Below are 25,058 nucleotides of genomic sequence, written 5' to 3'. Positions count from 1 at the left end.
AGTCAAGAAAGATGAGAAAACAACCTAGTGCAGGAGGAGCAGCCCAACTGCACACAGAACCCTCTGTGGCAGCATCCTGAGGTGTGATAGTGCAGAACTTGCCCTGTACAAAAGCACAGCAGAATTTTCCACACAGAGATTGATAGAAAACACAAAGGCAGCACTGGCAGTCCACTCTCCAGAACTGCAGCAGGTTTCTGTGGGGCTTGCTCGCTGGGAACCCACTGAATATCTCAGTTCCCATCAGCTTGTGTTTTGTTAAGGCAAGGCATCTTTTAATATGAACCTCCAGATTATAAAAGGCTGTATAGCAGTAAAACCATCTCTGTATGGGCAGATCTGTGTTACAGGATTGCAAAGCCAAGCACTGAGACCAGTCTGGAAAAGCACATCCCCTGCCCAGACACCAAAACACTGCACAGAGGGAAGGCAGCTGGGTGCGGACATTACCCAGCGTGACACTCACCGTGGCAGCCTGAACTCTGTCTAGCTAAAAATGGGAAATGAAATCCCATTTGACCCACAATGACAAGTCCTTCACTCTGCAGACACCACCCTGAGGAGCAAAAAAAACAAAATGTGATGTTTTGGAGTGATCTAAGAGTGCAGACCAGCCTCACTAAAATATACATAGCGCACTTTACGTTTTGGGCAAGAGTTCCAATCATTAAAGATTCCTACACATACCTCTCCTCAAACATTCTGACTTCACTGTTCTGTAGGTACAAGACTTGAACAGAACCTCATCACTTCATTTCCAAGTATTGCAAGACTGGGGATTCTTTATTTTCTTCAGAGCCATTATAATTTAAAGACATAGCTATGTTTTAAGAGTCAAATCTTCCTAGATAGAAGGACCGAGAGATGCTTGCTCCAAGAGCAGTCCTCCAGGACACACATTTCAGCACACCACCTTGGGTTGGTCAGCTGATATATTTTAAAGCCACACATTCAGAAAGACAGAATGGTCTTATGAATGATTTCGATGCACTCTCTGATTTCATCCTCCTTAATCACAAGTGGTGGTGCCAGCCGAATGGTGTCCCCATGTGTGGGTTTGGCCAGCAGTCCATTGTCACGCAGCCGCAGGCACACCTTCCAGGCATCATAGTCTGCAAGTGAAGGGAACAGGAAGAGAGCACAGAATCTCGGAATGAGTTGGGTTAGAAGGGACCTTTCAGATCATCCAGTTCCAACCCCACTGCCATGGGCTCCCACCAGCCCAGGTTGCTCAAGACCTCATCCAACCTGACCTTGAACACCTCCAGGGAAGACGCATCCACAGCCTTCCTGGGCAACCTGTTCCAGTGTCTCCCCACCCTCACTGGAAAGAATTTCTTCCTAATCTCCAGTTTGAGAGACAAACTGGACACCTCAGCCACTGTGGTCCTTCCACCTCCAAATACCTGCTCTACAGCCACCTGGTGGGGCCCACAACACTGCTAGTATAAAAATCTCTTTTGAAATTTTGGACAAAAATTAAAAAATAAAAATCACCAGGCTGGTGTGGGCAGGACACGTAGCTGAGGAGTCCTCTTAACTCGGGAAGCTTAGCACAGGAGCAGAACTTCGCTGTCCTGGGGCACTCCAGTTACCCAGTCAGCATAAAGCCATGAATTGTCCACTCTTTACCAACACCTTTTTCAAGGTCTGACTAGTTACTGGGGCTTTACCCAGCAGCAGCAGATGATTTTCAAAACTCCTCATACCCACAGCAGCAGCTGACATACGGTTGATTTTTGTTGTAAATGCCCTAAGGCTATGCTGCTCAGCCCTTTGACCCAGGACAACCAGAATTCAGATGACACTTACTCCACAGCAGAAGAAGTGTCATAGTTGCAGCACATGGAGCCAGGCTGTGAACTGTTTGGACTAGATCCTAAAGGTTGGACTTGGAAGACCTCAAAGGTCTTTTCCAACCCAAGCAGCATTATGGTTGTATGGTTTGCCACCTGGCAGTGAAAAGCTGAAGCAAATGAAGGGGGGGTGTGGGGGTGTGGTGGTGTCACTTCTGAGCAGCTCCCCAGAATTTGCAGTGAACATGCAAAATTGCTCCAAAGCTGCAGTCTGAAGGGACTCAGGAGTTTGCCTCCAGCGCACCAGATTTTGCTCCTTCACAGCTGAGTGCTTGTATAGATATGAGGCACTTGGTGCCATGGTCTAGTTGATCGCTGGGTGATCAATTGGACTGGATGATCTTGGAGGTCTCTTCCAACCTGGTTGATTCTACGATTCTATGATTCATGATTTAGTAATAAATTTAAAACAAGGGCCCATGCAAGGAGGAGGTCAGAGAACTTTGAGCAAGGTTACAGTTATGCCTGGACTCAAGCTTATCATGTCATGTCTTAAGAAACTACACCACCTCCCTGCAGCACCTTGTCACTTAGCACACGCATGACAATGAGTTCAAACTTGAACATAGAAGATTTCACCTCAACACGAGGAGAAACTTCTTTCCAGTGAGGGTGACAGAGCACTGGAACAGGCTCCCCAGCGGGGTTGTGGCGTCTCCTTCTCTGGAGACTTTCAAACCCCACCTGGATGCATTCCTGTGCAGACTACCCTAAGTGATGCTGCTCTGGCAGGGGGGTTGGACCTGATGATCTCTTGAAGTCCCTTCCAGCCTCTGATATACTGTGAGACTGTGATACTATGACAAAACTAATCGGCTGCTCTGGCTACTAAGCCAATTTCTGATGTAACTCAAGGTGTTAATCCCTAGAACCTTGTTCTCAGTCATTAGCTTTTTCCTTCCTTGTGCCTGCCTGTATTCACTGTACTCTTCTGTCTATTCTGGAACTATCCTCAGCCAATCCTTGCATCATCTGGCAGAATCTGGCTTTGTGGCCAGTTTTCCCCAGGTGAGGAGACAAAAGGCTCTGAGTTAAATTCACCATCAGTTTTGAATATTATAAAATCATAAAATAAATCAAGTAATTCAAGGCAAAACTGTCCAGACTTACTTAGTTTAAAAAAAACCAAACCCTATTTTTAATAGCACACAGTCAACTTGAGTGAGCTTTCAGTAGGTACCACAGGGCAATAGAATCATAGAATCAGTCAGGGTTGGAAGGGACCACAAGGATCATCCAGTTCCAACCCCCTTGCCATGGGCAGAGACACCTCACACCAGATCAAGCTGTCTAGATCCTCATCCAGCCTGGCCTTAAACACCTCCAGGGATGAGGCTTCCACCACCTCCCTGGACAACCCATTCCAGGCTCTCACCACTCTCATGGGGAAGAACTTCTTCTCACATCCAGTCTGAATCTCCCCACTTCCATCTTTGCTCCATTCCCCCCAGTCCTGTCACTACCTGATATTCTAAGAAGTCCCTCCCCAGCTTTCTTGTAGCCCACTCAGATACTGGAAGGCCACAAGAAGGTCACCTCAGAGCCTTCCCTTCTCCAGACTGAACAGCCCCAACTCTCTAAGTCTTTCCCCATAAGAGAGGTGCTCCAGCCCTCTGATCATAGAATCATAGAATCAACCAGGTTGGAAGAGACCTCCAAGATCATCTAGTCCAACCTATCACCCAGCCCTAAGCAATCAACCAGACCATGGCACTAAGTGCCTCATCCAGACTCCTCTTGAACATCTCCAGGGATGGTGACTCCACCACCTCCCTGGGCAGCCCATTCCAATGGGCAATCACCCTCTCTGGGAAGAACTTCCTCCTAACATCCAGCCTATACCTCCCCTGGCACAACTTGAGACTGTGTCCTCTTGTTCTGGTGCTGGTTGCCTGGGAGAAGAGACCAAGCCCCACCTGCCTACAACCTCCCCTCAGGTAGTTGTAGACAGCAATGGGGTCACCCTGAGCCTCCTCTTCTCCAGACTAAACACCCCCAGCTCCCTCAGCCTCTCCTCACAGGGCTGTGCTCCAGACCCCTCCCCAGCTTTGTTGCCCTTCTCTGGACATATTCCAGTACCTCAGTATCTCTCTTGAATTGAGGAGCCCAGAACTGGACACAGTACTCAAGGTGTGGCCTGACCAGTGCTGAGTACAGGGGAAGAATAGCCTCCCTTGTCCTGCTGGCCACACTATTCCTGATGCAGGCCAGGATGCCATTGGCTCTCCTGGATGCCTGGGCACACTGCTGGCTCATGTTCAGCCTACTGTCAACGAGCACCCCCAGGTCCCTCTCTGTCTGGCTGCTCTCCAGCCACTCTGACCCCAGCCTGTAGCACTGATTGGGGTTATTGTGGCCAAAGTGTAGAACCCTGCACTTAGCCTTGTTCAATCTCATCCCATTGGCCTCTGCCCACCCATCCAGCCTGTCCAGGTCCCTCTGCAGGGCCCTTCTACTCTCCAACAGATCAACACCTGCTCCTAACTTGGTGTCATCTGCAAACTTACTGATGATGGACTCAATTCCTTCATCTACATCATCAATAAAGACATTGAATAGGATAGGGCCCAGCACTGATCCCTGGGGGACACCACTAGTGACTGGCTGCCAACTGGATGTAGCACCATTCACCACCACTCTCTGGGCCCGGCTCTCCAGCCAGTTCTTGACCCATTTCAAAGAGAATCTGTCCAAACCATGAGCTGCCAGCTTTGCCAGGAGCTTCTTATGGCAGACAGTGTCAAAGGCTATGCTGAAGTCCAGGTAGACTACATCCACAGCCTGCCCTGTATTCACCAGGCAGCAACCTGATCATAAAAGCAGATCAGGTTGGTCAGGCAGGACCTGCTCCTCCTGAATCCATGCTGGCTGGGCCTGATCCCTTGACCATCTTGTAGGTTCTGTGTGATTGTACTCAGAATGACCTGTTCCATAACCTTGCCTGGCACCGAGGTCAGGCTGCCAGGTCTGTAATTTCCTGGTTCCTCTTTCAGGCCCTTTTTGTAGATGGGCATCACATTGGCCAGCCTCCAGTCATCAGGGACCTCACCTGTGAGCCAGGACTGCTGATAAATGATGGAGAGGGCCTTGGCCAGCTCACCTGCCAGCTCTCTCAGCACCCTAGGATGGATCCCAACAGGTCCCATGGACTTGTGAGGAGCCAGGTGGGTCAGCAGGTCCCTTACTGCTTCCTCCTGGATTACAGGGGGACTATACTGGTCCCAACTCCATCTGCCAGTTCAGGATTTATATCACCAGGCGATTGGCACCAGAAGTGAGAGCCCCTCAGGGGCTCGCCTCCCCGCCTCACTGGGTAAGTGAAAAAATGATCAGATCATCCTGGTGGCCCTTCTCTGGACACCTTCCAGCATGTCCAGAGCCCTCTTGTAATAGAGGCTCCATAACTGGACGCAGTACTCCAGGTGGGGTCTCAGCAGAGCTGAGCAGAGGGGAAGAATCACCTTCCTTGACCTGCTGGCCACACGTCTCTTGATGCAGCCCAGGATCTGGTTGGCTTTCTGGGCTGCAAGGGCACATTGACAGCTCATGTTGAGCTTCTCCTCCACCAGCACCCCCAAGTCCCTCTCCTCATGACTGCTCCCCAGCCAGTCACTGCCCAGCCTGCATTTGCGCTTGGGATTGCCTCGACCCAGATGCAGGACCTTGCTCTTGGTCTTGTTGAACCTCATGAGGTTGGCTTGTGCCCACCTCTCCAGCCTGTCCAGGTCCCTCTGGATGGACCTCTTCCCTCCAGCCTGTCTGCTGCACCATACAGCTTGGTGTCATCAGCAAATTGCTGAGGGTGCACTCAATGCCTCTGTCCATTGTCACCGACAAAGATATTGAACAAGACTGGTCCCAGGACTGAGCCCTGAGGGACTCCGCTTGTCCCTGGCCTCCACTGGGACATGGAGCCATTGACAGCCACTCTTTGGGTGCAGCCATCAAGCCAGTTCTTTATCCATCTTGTGGTCCACCCATCAAACCCATGTGTCACCAGTTTGGAGACCAGGATGTGGTGTGGCAGGCTTTGCTCAGGTCCAGGTCAATGACATCAGTTGCTGGCCCCTCATCTATTAATGTTGTCACCTGTTCATAGAAGGCTACCAGGTTTGTCAGGCAGGATTTGCCCTTGGTAAACCCATGTTGACTGTACCCAATCACCTCTTCATTATTCTTCTGTCTCAGCAGTACCTCCAGGAGGATCTGCTCCATGATCTTACCGGGCACAGAGGTGTGACTGCCTGGCCTGTAGTTCCCTGGTTCTTCCTTCTTCCCCTTTTTGAAAATGGGAGTAATATTTCCCCTTTTCCAGTCACTGGGGACTTCCCCAGACTGCCGGGACTTTTGGAATATAATAGAGAGGGCTTTAGCAACCTCCTCTGCCAGTTCTCTCAGTACCCGTGGGTGTATCCCCCCCAATAGCCAAGATCTGCACCCAAACATGATGCCCAAAATCCATCTCCTTACTCAAGACCCTTTCAGCTCAAGTTGGTAGTGTCTTTCCATGCTGCAGCTGACTGTGTGTCCTCACCTTTGGTTTCCCGGATGACAATGGCATTTAGCAGCCCTCTGCCTCTCACAGATGTCACAATGTCTGACGGTGTCTTCATCAACTCGTTTCTTAGAATGGTACCCATTACTTCTGCATTTTTAGCCAACTCTTCTTCCTCAGTCACCTAAAGGGAAGCCAGACCTACAGTCAGGTGGAGGGAATTGCATGGTTCTGTGTCCCATGCTGGAAGGGATGATCAATGACAGCAATGACACAAAGCCTGTGGTGGCTGCATACCCAAGCAGATTAGTTCAAGCCTTCACTCGTTCCTGTTTACAGCAAACATTAATCTCTTGGAATCTTTATCCTCAATTAACTGCTTTTCATTTGCCATTATTTACAAGTAGCTGGTAAACCTCTGAAGACTCTTAGTGTGTGCAGCTGCACACACTGGGTAATGCTGAGGCTTTGAGTGACTTGCATGACATGTAGTCAGTTATGCAGTCACAGAATAATTGAAAGAGGGAATCTGGACAAGAATTTTCAAGCTGCTGTTTGAGCTCTCTATTAAGCTCACGGCAACCTCTGCAATATCAGATAGAAAATAAGCCATTTAAGAATGTCTTTGTGAAATCAGTGAAACTATTCTATTGAACTAACATCAGTGCCTTTAAACCTCTCCTGGCTTAGTTTTGGTTTGTCACTTAAGACACTAAGACCCTAAGAACACAGAAATTAGGACTTAAGAATTTGTTTTGTGATCTGTGCAAACAGTTAACCACCAATAATTTTCCACTCTTACTTAGAGCCAGATTTCTACTCATAGCATAAAAAACATCATCCCTTCAAGCAGAGCCCATGCCAGTGTGACACCTTTTTCCTTTGGGATCCAATTTCCACTCCCGGACACAAACCTCCAGTGCTGCTATCGCCACGCGGCAGGCTAAGGGATTTCCTCCATACGTGGAGCCATGTTCACCAGGCTTGATGGTCAGCATCACTTCATCATCACACAGGACTGCTGAGATCTGAAACAGCAAGGTCAGACAGGATGTTTACATACATATTCATAGAATCATAGAATCAACCAGGTTGGAAGAGACCTCTAAGATCATCCAGTCCAACTGATCACCCAACACCATCCAATCAACTCAACCATGGCACTGGGTGCCTCATCCAATCTTATTTTAAACACTTCCAGGGATGGTGACTCCAACACCTCCCTGGGCAGCACATCCCAATGGCCAACCTCTGTGTCTGGGAAGAATTTCTTCCTCACATCCAGCCCAAACCTCCCCTGGTGCAGCTTGAGACTGTCCTCTCCTTCTGTAACTGGTTGCCTGGGAGAGCAATAAACTCAAGTATCTGTGAAGCAAGTTTTGCCCAGGACTGAGGAAAGGATCACTTCCTGCCTACAGTGGTAAATCACATTTCCATTGTCAGCTCTGCCTAGAGGAGAGCTTACTGACAGTCACAGAGCAGCTTAATCCCTTAAACACACTGAGCTGTGCTGCTAACACAGCAGCTAACTTCAGCTGAGGGGCATTTCTCCAAACTGAGCATTATTTCAAGAGTTTAAGCTTCAGCACTCTTTTTAACAACTCAGAAACACCTTTAATCAGCCAAGATAGTCCAAGGCACGTTGTAATTCCCAGACTAATTATCAGGAATTTAAGTCACTCTAAGAGGATAAAATCAGTCATGTGGGCAAGCCAAACAAGTGAAATATTGCCAGTTGCTCAGAAATTGCTTTATTTTGTTGCACATCAGGGGTTCTCTTGCCCTTCACAGAATTCATCTAGAAATTAATCACAGCAAGACTGTAATAAACTGCTCTCCAGAGAGTGGACAAAAGACTAACCAGTAAATCCAGAATGAAAGGCTGACCATTGGACACTTATTTTCCTGGTAGGATAATATCAAACTTTATTCAACTGACAAGGGCTAAAACACCTAAAAATCACCAGCCTAAGAGGATGGTACGTAGCAACCTGACACCCTAACAAGTCAAGTATCAGCTTAGAAAGTTCAGGACACTAACAGAGCCATTTCAGCTCTAAATGCAGTATTACATATTGCATTATTTTTTTTTTTTTATGTATCTCCCACAGGTTGGACTATCTGGGTCATAAATCCTAGTTAGTTTTGTAAATATCAATTTCCAAGCATAACAAACATTCAATTTATTTTTCCTTCCCTTGGTAGGCTTTCAGTGTTAATTACTTAAAAATCACAATTCAACACAAATATTTTGTTGTTACTCACAGGATATAAGCCACCAGAAAGGGCCTTTCCAAGAAGAACTAGATCAGGTCTCACATTTTCATGGTCAACAGCTAGCATCTTCCCTGTTCTGGCTAAACCAGTCTGCACTTCATCAGCAATAAACAGGACCTTTATCGAGATAAAAAGGAAGAAAAATCCATATGTAACAGCACAACTTTTGTTCTCATTGCCAGCTCCATTCAAACCACATAGTAGAACTGCACACAGGAAGTGAAAGACGTTCCAGCTGCATTACACTGAGGACACCAAAGTACTTCCTTTACCTCCTCTACACCTCCTGCAGGCATATATTCTGTGAAATGTCAAAGCACTGACACATGACCATGCTGCCCCCCTCCACAATACCTTCAGCACCTTCTCTTCTGTTTAAGGCAGGCTGCACAGAAGTCGCAGTACAGCCAGCCACAATCTATCTGCAGTGCAACAAGGAGTGGGAATTCCAAAACGTTAGGGTTTGTCCACCTTTACTCCCATGGCATTGTTGGTACATTGATCTTCGGAAGCTTCTGAAAAATACCACTTTAGCAACGCTGCAGGTTTGGTAGCATGATGTCTAAATGTCTAAATAACTTTGATAACCTAAATCTAAGTCTTTGATCTTGTTCTCCTAGGCTGCACTATTATCAAACACTACTATTTGTAAGGCAGCTCCTATTTTTTCTGAGGTATCACAGTAATAATGAAGGCAGCTTTAGTAATCAGATGTCAATAGCTTCCTCTGAAGGAACAGAAGAAATCACAGGCAGGTCTTGTGAATAAAGAATTCTGTTGGAACGGAGACCACTGCTTTTTAAATCAGACAGACAACACCAAGGGAATAAAAAGCTGCAAATTGGCAGACTTCTTTTTGTTGTTTTTCATGACACTTACAGAGTGTAGTGAAGAGTGGAAGAGGCTGGCCACACTGGTTCTGGAATAAGATATATGAACATCTTCTTACCCCTCCACAGACAGAATGCCAATCTAACTCAGTGTGTCTTCACTAGCACTGAACAGGCATAATTTCAAAGCTAAAGCACTCCATTTTCAAAGCTAAACACTTCTTAGCAGAACTCAGGCAGGATATAATATTGAGCACAGGAGTCAGAGATGTGGTATGAAACAGACTCTGAGAAAATGCTGAACAAAAGAAAAAAGCTGTAACCTTTGCTCTTCAGAGGTCTTCAAAGAACATTCATAAGCATATGAACACTTCCTGAGTCTCATTACTGTTACTAACTCCTGACAGCACTTCTACACTCCAGCAACAAGGTCCCTTGACAGGTAAAACCACTGCAGTAATTGGCTTCCAACCCAAGAACCTTAGCATGTGAAAAAGAAATTAAAACTTAAATTAAAATTAAATGCAGTTTCAAGAACATGCACTAGAAACTGGAAATGGTAACAGCAGTAAGAAACAGTGAAAAATGTGCCCTCAGTACTTCCTGGAGAGGTGTATTCAGGAAAGACAAGAAGTACCCCTAACCTATTGAAAAGGAAATGATTCAATAGAGCATGAAGTCCTGTACCCTGCACACCAGGATGATCTCACATGCCAGTCAGCACAGTGTGCAATGTTTAAACTCCCTTGGCACAGCCAGCTCCTTACATTGTGCTTTATGCAGAGCTCCCGCACTCCTGTCAGGTAACCTTGGTCAGGAACAATCACCCCTGCTTCACCTTGAATTGGTTCAACCATGAAAGCTGCTACATTGGGATCTTGAAGGGCCCGCTGTGGAAACAGGAACAGGAGAGACAAAACAGGTCCACTTCAGAAACTCACAGATTCACAGAATGCTTTGGCTTGGAACAGACCCTTAGAGCTCATCTAGTTCCAACCCTCCGGCCACGGCCAGGGATACCTCCCACTAGACCAGGTTGCTCAAGGCTCCATTCAACCTGGCTTTGAAAACCTCCAGGGTTGCAGTGTCCACAACTTCTCCAGGCAACCTTTTCCAGTGCCTCACCACTGTAGAGTTTCTTTCTAATGTCTAACCTAAATCAAGCTTCTTCCGGTTTGAAGCCATTGTCCCTCATCCGGTCACTACAAACATTTGCCAAGAGTCTCTCCCCAAGCTCTCCTGTAGCCCCTTTGGGTACTGGAAGGCTGCTCTGAGGTATCCCCAGAGCCTTCTCTTCTCCAGGCTGAACAACCCTGACTCTGTCAATCTGTCTTCACAGCAGAGGTGCTCTAGCCTCTGATCATCTTCATGGTCTCCTCTGGACCTGCTGTAACAGTTCCATGTCCTCCTCCTGTTGGGGGCTCCAGAGATGGACATAGTACTTTAGCTGGGGTCTCAAACTACAGAGATGAATGTGTAGTAGAACCTAGGTCTAGCCCTGGTGTTCCACCTCAAATGATGGTAAGAGCGTTCATGTCAGACAGCTCTCCCCAAGTGCCATTTTGGTTCTAGCACAGGAGCCAAGGTCACTATTTGCCTTGAAAAATCAGCTGCTGTGCTTGTTTGGGAAATTACAAACTGAAAAAGAGCAAACCCAGACAGATTATCAGATTAGTCCCTAAATTACCTCAGAAATAAGACTCAGTTTTGCATTACCCCACACAAGACAAACACTTGCTCAACACTTCTCCAGTACACCTCAGGCAAAAAGGAATGGAACCTCTTCAGAACAGTTTTGTCATGTTAAAGCAAAGTCCACAGCTATATTCTTGTGCCATCAAGTTCTAAAAGGTTTAGCAGTCCACAAGACTCAAGAGATGTAATGATTGCCTGCTTTTCTCAGCATTGCCCCATAAACAGGAGATTCAGTTATCAGTCTGATGGATGTGGGTCTGAGTTTCAGGTCTCCAGAGCACACTCAAAGCCTCAATAAAGTTGGCTGAGAGCCACTAAATACTTAGAGGTCTTTCACAATGGGCAGCCTTACGTAGGTTCAAATCTGAGCAAGCTTTTCTGTGCTGCATGTCTAATATGCTGAGACTTTTGTTTCCTTTAACCAAACTCCTAGGAGGCAAACATCTCTGTCTTATATATTGTTCAATTTCCCAGCCAACTCATGTCCTAAGCAGACTCAACAGGCACAGAGGAGTAACCAGGCTGTCACTCATGAAGATGATGTACCCAGATGATGGAATGCAATGTTCCCAGTGCTTCAGGACTATCTGTGTCTGGTTGGAACCCCCTTTCCTCCCAGGTCCCAAGTCCAGCACCCTATGGCTGCCACCAAGCGCCATGTACCCTTTTAACCCTAAGACCACATTGCGAAGGTGGGAAACTTTTAAGGCCCATCAAAGTGAACTCTCCCCAGCATCTTGTCAGATGCATCTGAGAAGCCCAGGGACATGCAGAATCACAAGTGTTTCAGTAGCTAAGTGAAACACCAGGCTAGCATTACTTTAACAGTGCTGTGAAACTGGGAAGAGTTGTTTGTGGCTGCTGTTAATCCCAGTCACCTGGTCAGTGAAGGATGCACAGCATTTCTGAGAGCAGTAGGCAAAGATATTGGCTTCAGAATCCTGACTTTGGAATGCATGCAACTGATCGGAACTCCCTTAGAGTGTATCTGCTGTTCTTCATTTGTACCCTGAACTTTTCAGGCACTGTGGTTTTCCTTTTACATCCTGAAGCAAAACTGGAAATCAAAACCAAAAATTTACCCACATTTCCTACACATAATTGTAACAGATATATTCCTTACATGCTTAGATACAGAAAACATAACATCGAAGCACATTTCAAAAGAAAAGCTTTCCATTTTCCTGCTTGCTAGCTGGCAAAGAATTACAATAGAATTATTTCTTGCAAGAGAACAAAGGTCATCAAATACCTCAAGAGCTGGTAGGTCATTGTATGGGATCACTTCAAAACCTGGCATAAAGGGTCCAAAGCCATCATAGCTGGATGGGTCAGTAGAACTAGAGATAGCAGACATGGTTCTGCCCCAGAAGTTGCCAGCTTAAAATAAATAAAAAGTATAAAGAAGGAGGATGTTACAAAGCTGACTAAGAGCCAGAACAGTGCATAGGACATTACACTTTACATTTGACAAAGCATTTTAAGAGTTGTCTAACACCAGCATGTTAGCATCATTCTGCTAACTGTTGGCATTTTACATCGATGCCACAATTACCTTGTCCTGCTAAATAAAAAGCACATATTAAAACAAAATTATACTGTAAGTCCTGGCAAGGATACAAAATAATTTCCATAAGCTTTGTTTACCGAAAAATTGAAAATAACCCAGGAAGAGAAAATCTTCTTAAGGAAGATACACAGCTTGTATATAAATGCCACTCATTAAATGCAGGGAAAAGAAAGTTACCACCACCCAGAATTTAAGTCCTAAAAATAAGGCTGACAGTAAGCCCAAACCAAAAGATATACCAAACTTTATGATATGGAAGGAGGCACTTGGTGACCCTTAAGGCCCTGCAAGGCTGCTGTAGCCACAACAGTAGTTTTTTAACAGCACCACCAACTGCAGATATGTGAGTACAACAGAATCTGCTAACAGGCTGAGAGATCACATTATTAAAGTGTCAAAGGTTACAGAGACCATCCACAGACTTGCCTCAGGAAAAAAAATCTAAAACGTTAGGAATATTGCAAAGTTGTGGCTCCAGCTACAGGAGAAAAGAGACAGCTACAGCCAGCATCCAGAGCTCTCATCCCCCTCAACACCTCAACTCATGACACACATTTTACATACCTGCAAAAATGATCTTTGCTTTGTATTTTGGAATTCCTTTCACAGTGTATGCCCACTTCCGAGCCAACTTGCAGGCAGTTTCTCCAGCCTCCACTCCTAAAACACACAGCAGGGCATGAGACAGGCCAGTGATGCAGCACCTAATGTCACAAACCCCGTGAATCGCAGCAACAAGAAATGAAGGGAAACAAAATTACTTTAGTACCTGTGTTCATTGGAAGAACTTTGTTGTAATTGAACATTTTGGTGATATATTCCTCATACTCTCCAAGAGCATCGTTGTAGAATGCTCTGGATGTCAGAGTCAGTTTCTCAGACTGAGCCTTCAGAGCATTCACGATCTTTGGGTGGCAGTGGCCTTGATTAACAGCACTGTAAGCACTCAGGAAGTCAAAATACTTTCTGCCTTCAACATCCCAGACATAAACACCTGGGAAAACAAGGGGGTGGTCAATGCACAAAATAAAAGGCAGCATGAGACAGTACTAAATGGTACAGGCTAAGAGCTCCAGCACAGCCTGGTCAAATATGAATACAGTTCTTGCTCTTCCATAGGGCACAGCATTAAGAACAGTGTGACCAGAAGATTGAGGGAGCTTCTCCTCCCGCTCTGCTTTGCCATGCCCTAGTAAGGTCACATCTGGCATATTGTGTCCAGTTCTGAGCTCCCCAGTTCAAGAGAAATATGCTTAATGATCCAGCTCTCTCACAAGCAATTAGTTGTCTTCATTTAATTAGTTATCTCAGTCCCACCCAACCCATCCCCCCCTAAATCCCAAAGGTTTAGAAATTGGTTGTCAAAACCATTATGCTGTGATCCCACCTGCACACACACACATCTACCCCACCCAGAGAAATCTGAACAAAATACCTTTTCCTTTTTCCAGTGCAACAGGTAGTGGGTGGTAATTGTGGGCACCATATTTAGCCTCACGTTCAAATATGAACTCAGAGGTTGGAGATCCCTGGGTGTTTTTTTTAGGAGCAACTGAGGCAGCAGAACTCAAGGAAGCATGAACAGCTCGACAGAGAGCAGCGACGCTTTGAGAGCGGGTCAGCTTGGAAAACATTATGGACTTTAGGTATGTTGTTACAGGTCTGGGGAGAGAAAAACAAAGTTAGTTAATAATTAGCATTGAGAATACTTCAGAAGAAATGTGGGTTTACTGCCAGGATTGCAGGTTTCTCAACTTGTTTCACAACTCAATCAAGAAGGTCTATATGAAATATACCTGAAAGTGGTATTAACTAATGGTATTTTTTTCTTCCATTTTAATGTTCACACACAGCACCAGAAAGAAAACCAAACTATGAGACTCACTAAATGTAAGAACTAGTCCCATCATTTTTCCTAGAAGTGTTCCTTTTGCATTGTGTCTTAAATCCGCACTAGATTTATTAATCTAAACTGCAATGAGAAGGTCAACTTCATCAAACTTCTTATGCCATGGAAATGTCTTTTGTCTAGCAAAGATTTCTGTAGGACAAATCCTGTCACAAAATCATAAAGTAAATAAAATATTGATGTTATAGTAATATAAATGATATACTATCATTTATTTATACTCTATTATAACAGTATATCCTTATTACAGAATGGCCCAGGTTGGAAGGGACCTTGGAGATCATCTACTCCAACCTCCCAGCCATGGGCAGGGATGCCTCTCAACCAGACCTAGCTGGTCAAAGCCTCAGGACGTGGTTGCCCAAGTCTCAGTAATATTTATACACAAACAAATAACACAATACTGGGAAGAAGCATCTGACCCAAAGAATGGTTAGCTGATGATATAATCGAATTTGATAGCTGATTTATTTGTTTTTACTGAAGCCTGCTTTACGAAGCACAACTTGTGATTTTTTTATCACAGAATCATAGAATGTTGGTGTTGGAAGAGGCCTTTAAGGCAATCCAGGCTGCTGCTGGTTTAGCATAAAACTGCATTCTTGATATTGAAATGTCATCTACACATCAAGCATTCACATCAAGCATTTCCCAGAGAAGGGAAACTGAGTTGGTGTTTTAAAAGCTGTTCAAGCAAGCTCTTCTCACAGCTCCAAGCACTGGAAACAGCAGAGAGCCACCAAGGAAAAAGGGACCTCTTCAGCAAGGCCAGGAGTTAAGGGCAAGATGAGTTCTGCTGACACATTTGGTTGCTCTTCTCCCTAGTCTCAGGAGATAGGATAAGAGCAAATGGCCTAAAATTGCGCCAGGGGAGGGTTAGGTTGGAGATGAGGAAACATTTCTTGACTGTAAGAAAGTCATGCATTGGAACAGGCTGCCCAGGGAGGTGGTGGAACCACCGTGCCTGAAGGTGTTCAAGAAATGTGTAGGCATGGCACTTGGGGATATGGTTTGGTGGGCATGGTGGCTCTGGGTTGACAGGTGGACTCGATGATCCTAAAGGGCTTTTCCAACCAACACAATTCCATGACTCTACGAGCTCCCAAAGCTCAAGTTACTGGTATTGCAGAACATCACCCTTACAAACTGGCAAAGGGTACAAGCCCTAAAGGAAGATCACAGAATGCCAGGTTGGAATGGACCCCAAGGATCATCTGGTCCAACCTTTCCAGGTAATAGCATAGTTGAAATCAGCTGACCCAGCAGACTACAGATTACAGTGACTCTGATTATCAAATGCAACCTCCTTTGCAACATCCTCAATAGCAAACTGAAGAGCAAAGTAACCTTGACACTACTGCACTACCTAATGACAAAAGCACACTGCAAAACTTAACCAAAATACATTTACTAAGTGTGAGTACACAGGGATGGCCTACACAAAGAAGTTATTTCATGCTGCTTGCAGAGACAGAAATATTAAGTCATGTATTTATTCTAAATTTCTTTTGGAAAACGTCTGCACACTGGATGTGGCCCTCAGACAGGAATTTCTTTCAGCAAATTCCTCAGATATTAAGGAAAAACTTCTTTCCTGTGAGGGTGCCAGAGCTCTGGAGGGCCAGAGCCCTGGAACAGGCTGCCCAGAGAGGTTGTGGAGTCTCCTCCTCTGGACAAATTCTGAACCCACCTGGACATTGTGATCCTGGGCAGGCTGCTGTGAGTGACCTCGCTTTAGCAGGGGGCTTGGACTGGGTGATCTCCAGAGATCCCTTCCAACCCTCACCATGCTGGGATTCTGTGATCACATGACGGTTTCTCATTTCTAAGCAGAACCAGAAGATAATTTTCTGCATCTAACAAAACCAGCTATCAAAATCCAAGTCTTCAGGAAGAGTCCATAGTCTCCATTCCACCAAGAGATGAACTGCAGCTTCACAGCTCTGGGCATTTTACCAGCTACCATGAATGCCATTAAATATTAGCCATTTGTGTGCATACCTTTCAAGACTGTTATTCAATGATTATGCAAATAAAAAAGACAAATAGCTCTCTGACAAAAAAAAAAAAAAATTGGCAGAGGGTCAGCTCAGCTGGGACACTGGCTTCACTGCTAACATTGAACTGGTCTGTGACACGCTGCCCCCTCCACAGCAGAGCAGCTAATACTGTAACTAGTTTGGAGATTTCCCAGAAATGAAAGCTGTATAGAAATGAAACTCTCATCTGCCCTGTATCAATAACCTACCCTCCTGCATGAAGAATAACAGACCACAAATCTGAGGTTCTTTTACATCTCTCAAGTTAGAAAATATTAATCAGAAACTTCTACAAGAGCTTTCCCTTTGGTGAGGAAAAATGTCTTGAAACTACTAGTGGGGGCCTCATCATTTCAGCTGAGGTGTGGGAGCTTAGATGAAGGGGAGCTGAGTAAAGCTAAGAATTATGGATGCATCTGGAGTTAAAAGGTGAAGAAAAATTTGGGTTTGATGATCAGCAAAACAAGATGAAGGGAAATTTCAACAAAAAAGAGGGGCACAGTAAGGGGGAAAAACATGTTTGAAAAAAACCCAATCTTATAATTGCTGTGAGGAAGTGAGAAATACAATCATGCCCTCCACCCTGCAGTACCAGAATCAGAAGCCTGAGTATTTCAGCAAGTGGAAAATGTCTTGCATCAGAATCTAAAAGCTACTCAAAACATACTTAACAACTTTGCTCAGCTGTTGAGCAAGAATATCCAGACAAGAGCACTGTGCGTGCAGACCTGATAGCTCAGTTGAGCAGTTGTGGTACCTGATCCCTCACATACACTGCAGTACATCCCAAGGGAAACAGCACGGATCATCCCTGCCATGAAGAGCCCAAGCCACGCTGCAGCCTTTACCAATTGAATTCGGAGGGGGTGAAAGTTCAAAAAAAACAAGCTACAACAGGAGGGGCATCACTCTAGGCACGCCAAAGGACCTTTTCAGAGTAGCACACCTGCCGACACAGGTCAGGACCTAGACTGGCAGACAAGAAAGAACCAGAAACCCAGCAGTGAAATACCTGAACCCTCTCCCCGTCCCCCGGCCAAGGCCACTGCAAAGGCCAAGATGGTCTTCTGGACGAGAGCAGTGCTGACAACAGGCACAGACAGGTAGACTGCCCACCCCTCGGGGACGCCCCCGCTGCCACATCCCCACTCCCCGCACAGCAAGACCGCTTGAAGGGGGAGGGCGGGCAGGCAGCAGCCCAGGTCCGGCTCCACAGCCGGTCTGGCCCTCTCCTCGGCCCGGCGCTCTCGGTCCCACCGCAGAGAGCAGCCGCCATGGGGCAGCCCGATTCCTCCTGTTTCCCTTGGCGACGGGGCCTGTTGCGGCCTTGCCCGCAAAACCACTGTCCCGCCGCCGCGGCGGGCCGGAGCCTGGGGCAAGATAGCACCGCAGGAAGCAGGGATCTCTCCCGTGGGCTGCGCCGGGTCGTCCCGGCCGCGTCGTACCTGCCGCCTGCCGCTGCTGCTTTCCGGCCCGGAGCCCGCGGCGAAAAGGAGGCGGCTCTCCGCAGCTGTCACCGCTCCTCCCCTCGGTCCGCCCCGCCCCGCCCCTGCCTGCCTGACGTCCCGCCGCTACCGCCTCTGATTGGCTAGAGATAATGATTGGCAGCTCCACCCTCACGCAGCATCCACTCCCAGAGCCACATCATCGGCCCGCCCACCCCCGGACACGTCTAATTGGTCAGACAACTTCCGACTAGCCAATCAGAATGCGAGGCTGGCACACCTCCCGCGCCGAGGTAGCGCCCAGGCAGCCCCTGGCTCGCCGTCCTCGGAGCCGCGCCCTCCGCTCTGCCGCTTTCCTCAGGCTGGAGGGTCCCCGTTCGGGAGGGCTCGCTCCCTTCTGCCGAACCGCGGCCAAAATTTACAGCTGTAGAAATTACACCCGCTCCCCTCGGTGGGCTGAAGTACGCGGCCCTCCTGGCTCTGCGAGCCAAGCCGAGTCCCCCTGCCGGGCGTCACTGCCCAGCCGGCTTCACTGTAGTCGGATCCTGGCCACACTTGCCCCAGTCTAGGAAGCTGCTGTTGAAAAGGGCAAACATGAGTAAAGTTTGAGAGGGACCGGTAAGAAATTAATGGTAAATTTAAGGGTTTAGGATGGTTGTAGGAGAGGTTACAGCATATTTTCCAGTACTTACTGGGGACTTTATCAGGGAGCGTAGAGATAAGGCAAAGGGTAACAATTTCAAACTGAAGAGTGGGTAGATTTAGGTTAGATATAAGGAAGACAATCTTCACTCTGAGGGTGGTGAGACACCAGCACAGGTTGCCCAGGGAGGCTGTGGATGCCCCCTCCCAGGAGGTGTTCAAGGCCAGGCTGGATGAGGCCTTGAACAACCTGGGCTGGTGGGAGGTGTCCCTGCCCATGGCAGGGGTTTGGAAGTGGATGATCTTTAATGTCTCTTCCAACCCAAACCATTCTATGATCATGGTGACTCCTGGCTGCTACTCGCTGTCCTGTGGCCTGCCTGCATCTGTAGGTTCTTACTCCCCAGTATTTTATGAGAAGTGCTGCTGTAAGGATAGTAGAAGCCAGGCCTTTTCCTGGTCTTCACTCCCTGCCACCTTTGGAAGGAGGTCAGTCTCCAGGGTGTGAGGTCCATCTCCAGGGTGTGAGGTCCACTAGAGGATGGCTGGTGGCCAACATGCTCTTAGAGCTTTCATCTGGGAGCCAGCAGGTAAGCAAGGGCAGGCTGTAACTAGCCAGCACAACCCTGACCTTTTCCCAGACTAGATTACACTTGAGCATTTTGTAACCAGAAAATCTAACTTTGAGAAAGCTGTGAGATGCTTGAAAAACACGTACTGGTTTTAATGCAAAAGAAAAAACACTGAGAATATTTGACTTTCCTATCTTACGCACCTCACCAACGAGAGGGGCAAAAACCTCAGTCTTAGCAGTGATGACTTCTGGATGCCTCTTACTTTTTGTTCATAAATTGTCCTGACAAGTGTCCTGGAAAAGAGTTTGTTGGGGTTTTTTCTCAAAGAAAACGTGGTATCCCAAGGTGGGCAGTACAGCCAATTTGCCTATCTTCCCACACTAAAGCCACCTAACTAAACTGCTCAGCCCCTGGATGTCAGGAGGCAGCATTGCTTATGTGCTTGGATAACAATGCCTCACAGAAAATTCTCCCAGTGTGCAGGTAGCTTGACTCCTGAGAGCAGAACAGATGACACCGTGCTCTTTGTAAATACTCATGCAGTTAGGTTCAATTTGCTAATGTATTTATGGCTCTTCCTAGCCTAATTCTGCCAAGGAATTGTACCAAGCCCTGCCAAGCCACAGCTGAATGCATAAAGCACCAAAAAGTTGCGCCTTAGGTGCTAAATTGCAAAACACATTTCACAGTCATGTCTGTGGAATGAATATGTGGCTATACTATGCCAAGTTTCTTTAGTCCAGAAGCAGTTATCATCTAGAAGCTACTGAAGCCTATTTATTTCTAGTTAAAGGCCTGATTTTTTTGTGAAATATACCTCAAATTTTAAGGCTGAAAATAAGCAACGACCCAGACTGGTTTTAGCTGCAATAACAATCAAAGCACTGTATTATCACTAAGTGCTAAATTACTATACATTTATTTCTACTGCTATCACCACAAATGAAGTTTTAAAGTATCCATTTTTAAAAGGCATTGATGATTATTAGAGCATGTTGCAAAATCTGTGTAATAATCTTATTTATCTTATTATATATTCTGGAATAATTTAATGTATCTTCAAATGTTATTCAGGTAAACTATGGGGAAATAAAACAAAATGTACTGAACATTTTATTTAGTACTAACTTGTTTTCTAATTAAACCACAACTACCAATATGTAAAAAGATTAAAATCAATTCACACAGAATAGTGACTGGGTAATTTTTTCAGCTACTCTCCTGACAGCTATTCCATGTAGAAATAAAATACATAAAGGAAAGTTTTTTCTAATTGTTCTTATGCCATCAGTGGCTAAAAATACCAGCTATCATATGCTGGTACTCACCACATTCTCCTAAAGGATTCACTGTGTGCAGAAAACCTTAGAGTGCTAACTGAAATCCCTACAAGAAATATTCTTTGATCATTTCCTAACACCTACTCTGCTATCAAACTCCTGACATCTGGAGCACAGCTCAGTCTATCAGCAAAACCTGCAGTTTCTGCAGCTTCAGCAAAACCTGCAGTTTCTGCAGCTCAGCTCTGCTCAGGCCACGCAGGAACACAGCCCTGCCAGAGCGTGTGCCCTGTGCACAGCACCAGTGTGAAAAACAAATCACATCACCACTGTGTTGGGTAAACCATAGAGCACACAGTTCAGAGAGGCTGGGCAATTTGCAGGGAGAGCTGAGGAAAGGTGAATGGGCTGATCTTCTGCTTTGCGTCCAGGAGGGCCATCAGAATCCACTTCCACTGCAGAAGTATTTTAAGAGCATTGTTATTTCTGAACGTAGGAATGCTTTAAGTGCAGTAATTGATCATATCTTCTCTTTGATTCATATTTGTGGGGTTTTACATTATTTGTGTACCATTGATAACTGCCTCTATAACCAAGAAGCATTTTCTGAAAAAAAAAACAAAAACAAAACCAAAAACAACAGCCCCCCCAAACTAGGCAAAGTTTTGATCTGAACTCTCTCCTTAGTTCTAGGTCAGTGTAAGTTGTAACAGAACCCTGAAGAGGGACATTTCATACAACAAAAAATAGTTATATGAATTTGTAAACAGTTGTTTTACTCAAAAGTCCTCCTCTCTCCAACAAGGTGCCAGGTAGGATTTCACATATATGGCTGCCCTTGGCAGTGCAGACTCATCACTGCAGGTTTCACTTAGCTTTCTGCAGTCTCTAACCCATTTCTGCAGTCTCTAACCATTTATATGGATTACATCATGCTCCTGAGGTAACTCTTCAGTCACACTACTTCATTTCATAGCACTTCAGTGGAGCATGAATTTTAGCTTTTGGTCATCTACCCCAAAGCTTTATGTATGCAGAATACAGGCCCTCCATCTATCAGTGGTCTTCCCACTCTTAGTAAGAAGTGTCACAGAAATGTGGAAGATTTCCTTTACACCTGTGAACCACCCTTATGTGTAACATGCAAACTTCAGCCTTTTGTACTAAGCCTTTAAATTCTTACTTGTAATAGCATCCCTTCCCTTGGGCGTCAGAGTCTCCTGGAGAACATAGACTGTCTGCCCAGTAGTTCTACCCATGCTCAGCAAACCTGGAAAGAAATGTCAGTTTCTGAGAGGTCTGAATGAAAGCTCTAAAAAAAATATCAACAATAGAGCCTGGTGCCTTCACATGTAGAACCTAGTGAAAAGGACACCTTTACAGTTCTGTATCTCTGAAGCTGTGAGTTATTTCCAGCTGTTCTTTCCCCCAGTGTTTATGCAACTGCAGATTGTCTAGTCCTAGGGCACGGCTCCTCACCAGGGAAATCCTATTCTTACCATTTGACCAGAACCGCCCCACCAAAACCAGTTAAGTGAGTTCCTGGTCTGTCTGAAAGGTCAAACTGTCAACAACGCAGTGGCTCTTGCAGTCTACCTGCTGTGCAAAAACTGGGCAAAAACTGGTGAGAAGCAAAAAATAAGAGAGATGGGAGACAAGCAGCTGGACACTGTCTAAGTACACAGACAGCAAGGTCTGAAAAACACAGCAAGGAAGACCAAGGCAAATACTCACTCTCTGACAGAATGTCCAGCCTCTGGGCATTCTCCTGCAAGGTAGTGAACCACTGGTTGGCTATAATGGACCCCACACCACTCAGGCTTAGAAGCATTGCTGTCTCCGTTGGTCCCTCTATAGCAACATATTGGCAACTAAAGAAAATCGAGTGTAAGATCAATAAATAAAAAATGTACATCATATTTCAACAAATGTAACCAAATACACAATACTTTTAACAGAAAGAGAAAGGGAGTCCAGACTGCATTTTCCTGTGTGCTGAGCATGAAGTGTTTCCTAATCTTCATACAACACCTTACACTTAACACCAAGAAATGAGGTAGCTCTGTCTTTTCATGACACCCTTTTGCCATGTGGATTGCTCCCTGACACATTACTGCTCTGGGTATCTCAGGAAAAGCAAGAGGAGGAGTAACACACCAACTTGTACAAAACATTGCAGGATACCTTTTGTAAGAGCCAAAATGTCGGAAATTGAATGAAAAGAATTGCTTAGTTATGCTTAAGCTGCTAAAGGAAAACACCAAATGCTGCAGCAACTGAAAGCCTGCTCCTTGTCAGGAGGTTGGGATTCATGTGGAGACTCAAATCACTCGCAAAGTGGGATTAGACTTTTTACTGCTGGATATTTAAGCAAGTACCGATACTATTGTTGTGTTAGTGATGGGAGGGGAGTGAGTGACACTCTCTAGGGCTGGAGCTGCAGTAAACTGAAGGCTGAATTTTGTTTTTATTAGTCTCTGGTTTCATGGCAACTTTACCAGAAGATGATAATTAGATTTCTCTAATCTTTTGGGGAGATGTTGTCTGATTGTCTACGTGGTTATGTGACTTATTGTAACTGAATGTTACTCTAAAGTTTCTGAAAGCTCTTAGGCTTAAACATGTCATTCCTGTGGACGAATTCACCCGTCTGTTAAAGTGAGATTTAAAAAGTTCAGAGTGTGAAAAACTAGCTGAAGGCATTGTGGTTTGTTTTGGTTTAGGAAATGGCTGCTTGGGGTAAGTGCCAAATGATATTAAAAATGAAAGGCTGCAATCATTCTATGATTCTCTAAGCACTCAGCACTCTGTGTATCTTACAACAGACAGGTGTGCCTAAGAGGCTACCTTCTTCCTCAGGTTTAGACAGGAGACCATCTACTTGCACAAACAAATGAGAATATTTATAGCTTAATATTTTAACTTTGCTTTGAAATTAAAATCTTGCTTATTGCATATTTTACTGAAATAAACTTTCTCCTACCTTTTGTGGATCCCAGAGTTTGCAACTCTCTGGTAACTCTTCTTGGAGCGCACCAGATCCAGAAGTATCATCAGACGGCACTCTGGAAAAGAGTTTGCTACAGTAGTGGTATTTGCACCAATAATAATGCCCAGCAAAATAAGTACCAACACCTTAGGTCCTTCTTAGGTGAAGGGCTTTCCTGACCACAATCTAAATAGCTAATAGGAGATTTATCTATTTCAGCCAAAACTGTCAAGTGCAAGACCCTGAAGAAGTTATGCCAGCATTATTGGATGTAACTCTGCTACACTTTTCCATGGTGTTTTATAGGGTTTGTTTCCTGTGCCAACTCAGGATAATCAGCCTGAGTGATTATCACTCACACACCATCTCATTACAGGTTGCCACCTCTGTGGCTCAATTCTGCAGGGACAAACTCTTGTAAGGTGGAGGTATGGCAGCGCTTTGTTACCAAACACTAAATACCACAGTAAATGAGAGGAGTTACTGGGAAGACTACTGGATGATCACTCCACTTTTGAAACTTAACAAAGTCCAACATTTGGAAGTTGGGAGGGATTAAACTTATTTGTGAGGAAAGGTGTTTAACAAAATAATAGCCCTTTAACAGCCAACATCAATGCTGTGATCACGTCACAGTAGGAAATACGCACAACTGGGAACTAAAGTGAGTATAATTAGAAAAGGTATTTTTCAGATTGCTTATCTCACTTGGGATGTTCATAGCAACTAGTCTGTTGAGTAAAACATGAGACAGGAATCTCTCCATTCCGTAGAAGAGAAATCCACTGCAGTTTGTCAGCAGCTGCTCCCATTCAGCTTGGCTGAAAGGAAGAGGAAAGGTGGAAAGTTACATTTGTGTTAGGATTTTACAGTGGTATTTCTCAGCAGTTATCCACAGCAAACACTCCACTGTTATCTGCTCCTCAAGTATTTGTAAAGAAATTCAGCACGCAAAGCAAAGAGAGAAAGAAGACTGTAGAGTTCTATGGGAAGTATGAGAGCTCCTAGGCACTATTAATAACCATTATTTTAGTAGAGAGGTGTATAGATACACACATAGAGAGGTGTGTGTATATACATATAGAGAGAGGTGTAGATATACATATATAGATGTTTAGCAGCATCTGATAGGAAACAAGAGGCACAGTGCATTTTTAGATAAATTCCAGACCTAACATGCATTTGGAACACTATGGTTAGCTGTGTGCTTCTCAGCTCAGACAAACATGACTCTGGTTTATGACAGAAGCCTCTGTGATAGGCTCAGTTTTGAAAAAGAACCATGGATAAAACCTGGAAGCAGGCAGAGTATCACAAACCTTGGCACACGGGCACTGCCAGTAACTCCTTCCCACTGCAGTGTAAATAGGGCTTGGTATTTCTCTAGGATTTCCTTCATTTTTTGGGAAGGGCTTAAAGCTTCTGCAACAACAGAATTTCATCATTATGATCTTAG

At 45.4% G+C, this 25,058-nt stretch overlaps 2 protein-coding genes across 2 annotated transcripts in view; both read right to left on the bottom strand.

The window, feature by feature from the left end:
• Positions 1 to 763: 763 nt before the first annotated feature.
• Positions 764 to 18,150, bottom strand: OAT (ornithine aminotransferase). The gene is made up of 10 exons (XM_054382111.1): positions 18,117 to 18,150; positions 14,159 to 14,385; positions 13,493 to 13,717; positions 13,288 to 13,383; positions 12,406 to 12,533; positions 10,226 to 10,348; positions 8,617 to 8,745; positions 7,266 to 7,379; positions 6,391 to 6,535; positions 764 to 1,112 (listed from the first exon to the last, which is right to left on the bottom strand). Exons 2-10 carry the CDS (start codon positions 14,355 to 14,357, stop codon positions 952 to 954), a joined length of 1,320 nt encoding a protein of 439 aa, XP_054238086.1. The 5' UTR covers positions 14,358 to 14,385; positions 18,117 to 18,150; the 3' UTR covers positions 764 to 951.
• Positions 18,151 to 20,931: 2,781 nt separating this feature from the next.
• Positions 20,932 to 25,058, bottom strand: part of CFAP46 (cilia and flagella associated protein 46) — a 66,738-nt gene continuing 62,611 nt past the window's right edge. Inside the window, exons 51-56 of the mRNA XM_054382303.1 lie at positions 24,922 to 25,024; positions 24,311 to 24,423; positions 23,597 to 23,678; positions 22,348 to 22,484; positions 21,797 to 21,883; positions 20,932 to 21,068 (exon numbers count right to left, since the gene is read on the bottom strand). Of these exons, the coding sequence (XP_054238278.1) occupies positions 20,932 to 21,068; positions 21,797 to 21,883; positions 22,348 to 22,484; positions 23,597 to 23,678; positions 24,311 to 24,423; positions 24,922 to 25,024 (659 nt within the window). The remainder of the gene's footprint in view (positions 21,069 to 21,796; positions 21,884 to 22,347; positions 22,485 to 23,596; positions 23,679 to 24,310; positions 24,424 to 24,921; positions 25,025 to 25,058) is intronic.

Source organism: Indicator indicator, chromosome 7 (assembly GCF_027791375.1).
Source record: "Indicator indicator isolate 239-I01 chromosome 7, UM_Iind_1.1, whole genome shotgun sequence".
Taxonomy (NCBI): domain Eukaryota; kingdom Metazoa; phylum Chordata; class Aves; order Piciformes; family Indicatoridae; genus Indicator; species Indicator indicator.
This window is presented reverse-complemented; position numbering and strand designations above follow the sequence as displayed.

Coding starts and splice junctions, on each gene's coding strand:
- OAT (XM_054382111.1), bottom strand. CDS start 14,357: ATGTTTTCCAAGCTGACCCGCTCTCAAAGCGTCGCTGCTCTCTGTCGA. Junction 7,380..8,616: donor TTTCTGGTGGCTTATATCCT/GTGAGTAACAAC, acceptor TTGCTGTTTCAG/ATCTCAGCAGTCCTGTGTGA. Junction 6,536..7,265: donor TGGCGATAGCAGCACTGGAG/GTTTGTGTCCGG, acceptor GCTTCCCTTTAG/GTGACTGAGGAAGAAGAGTT.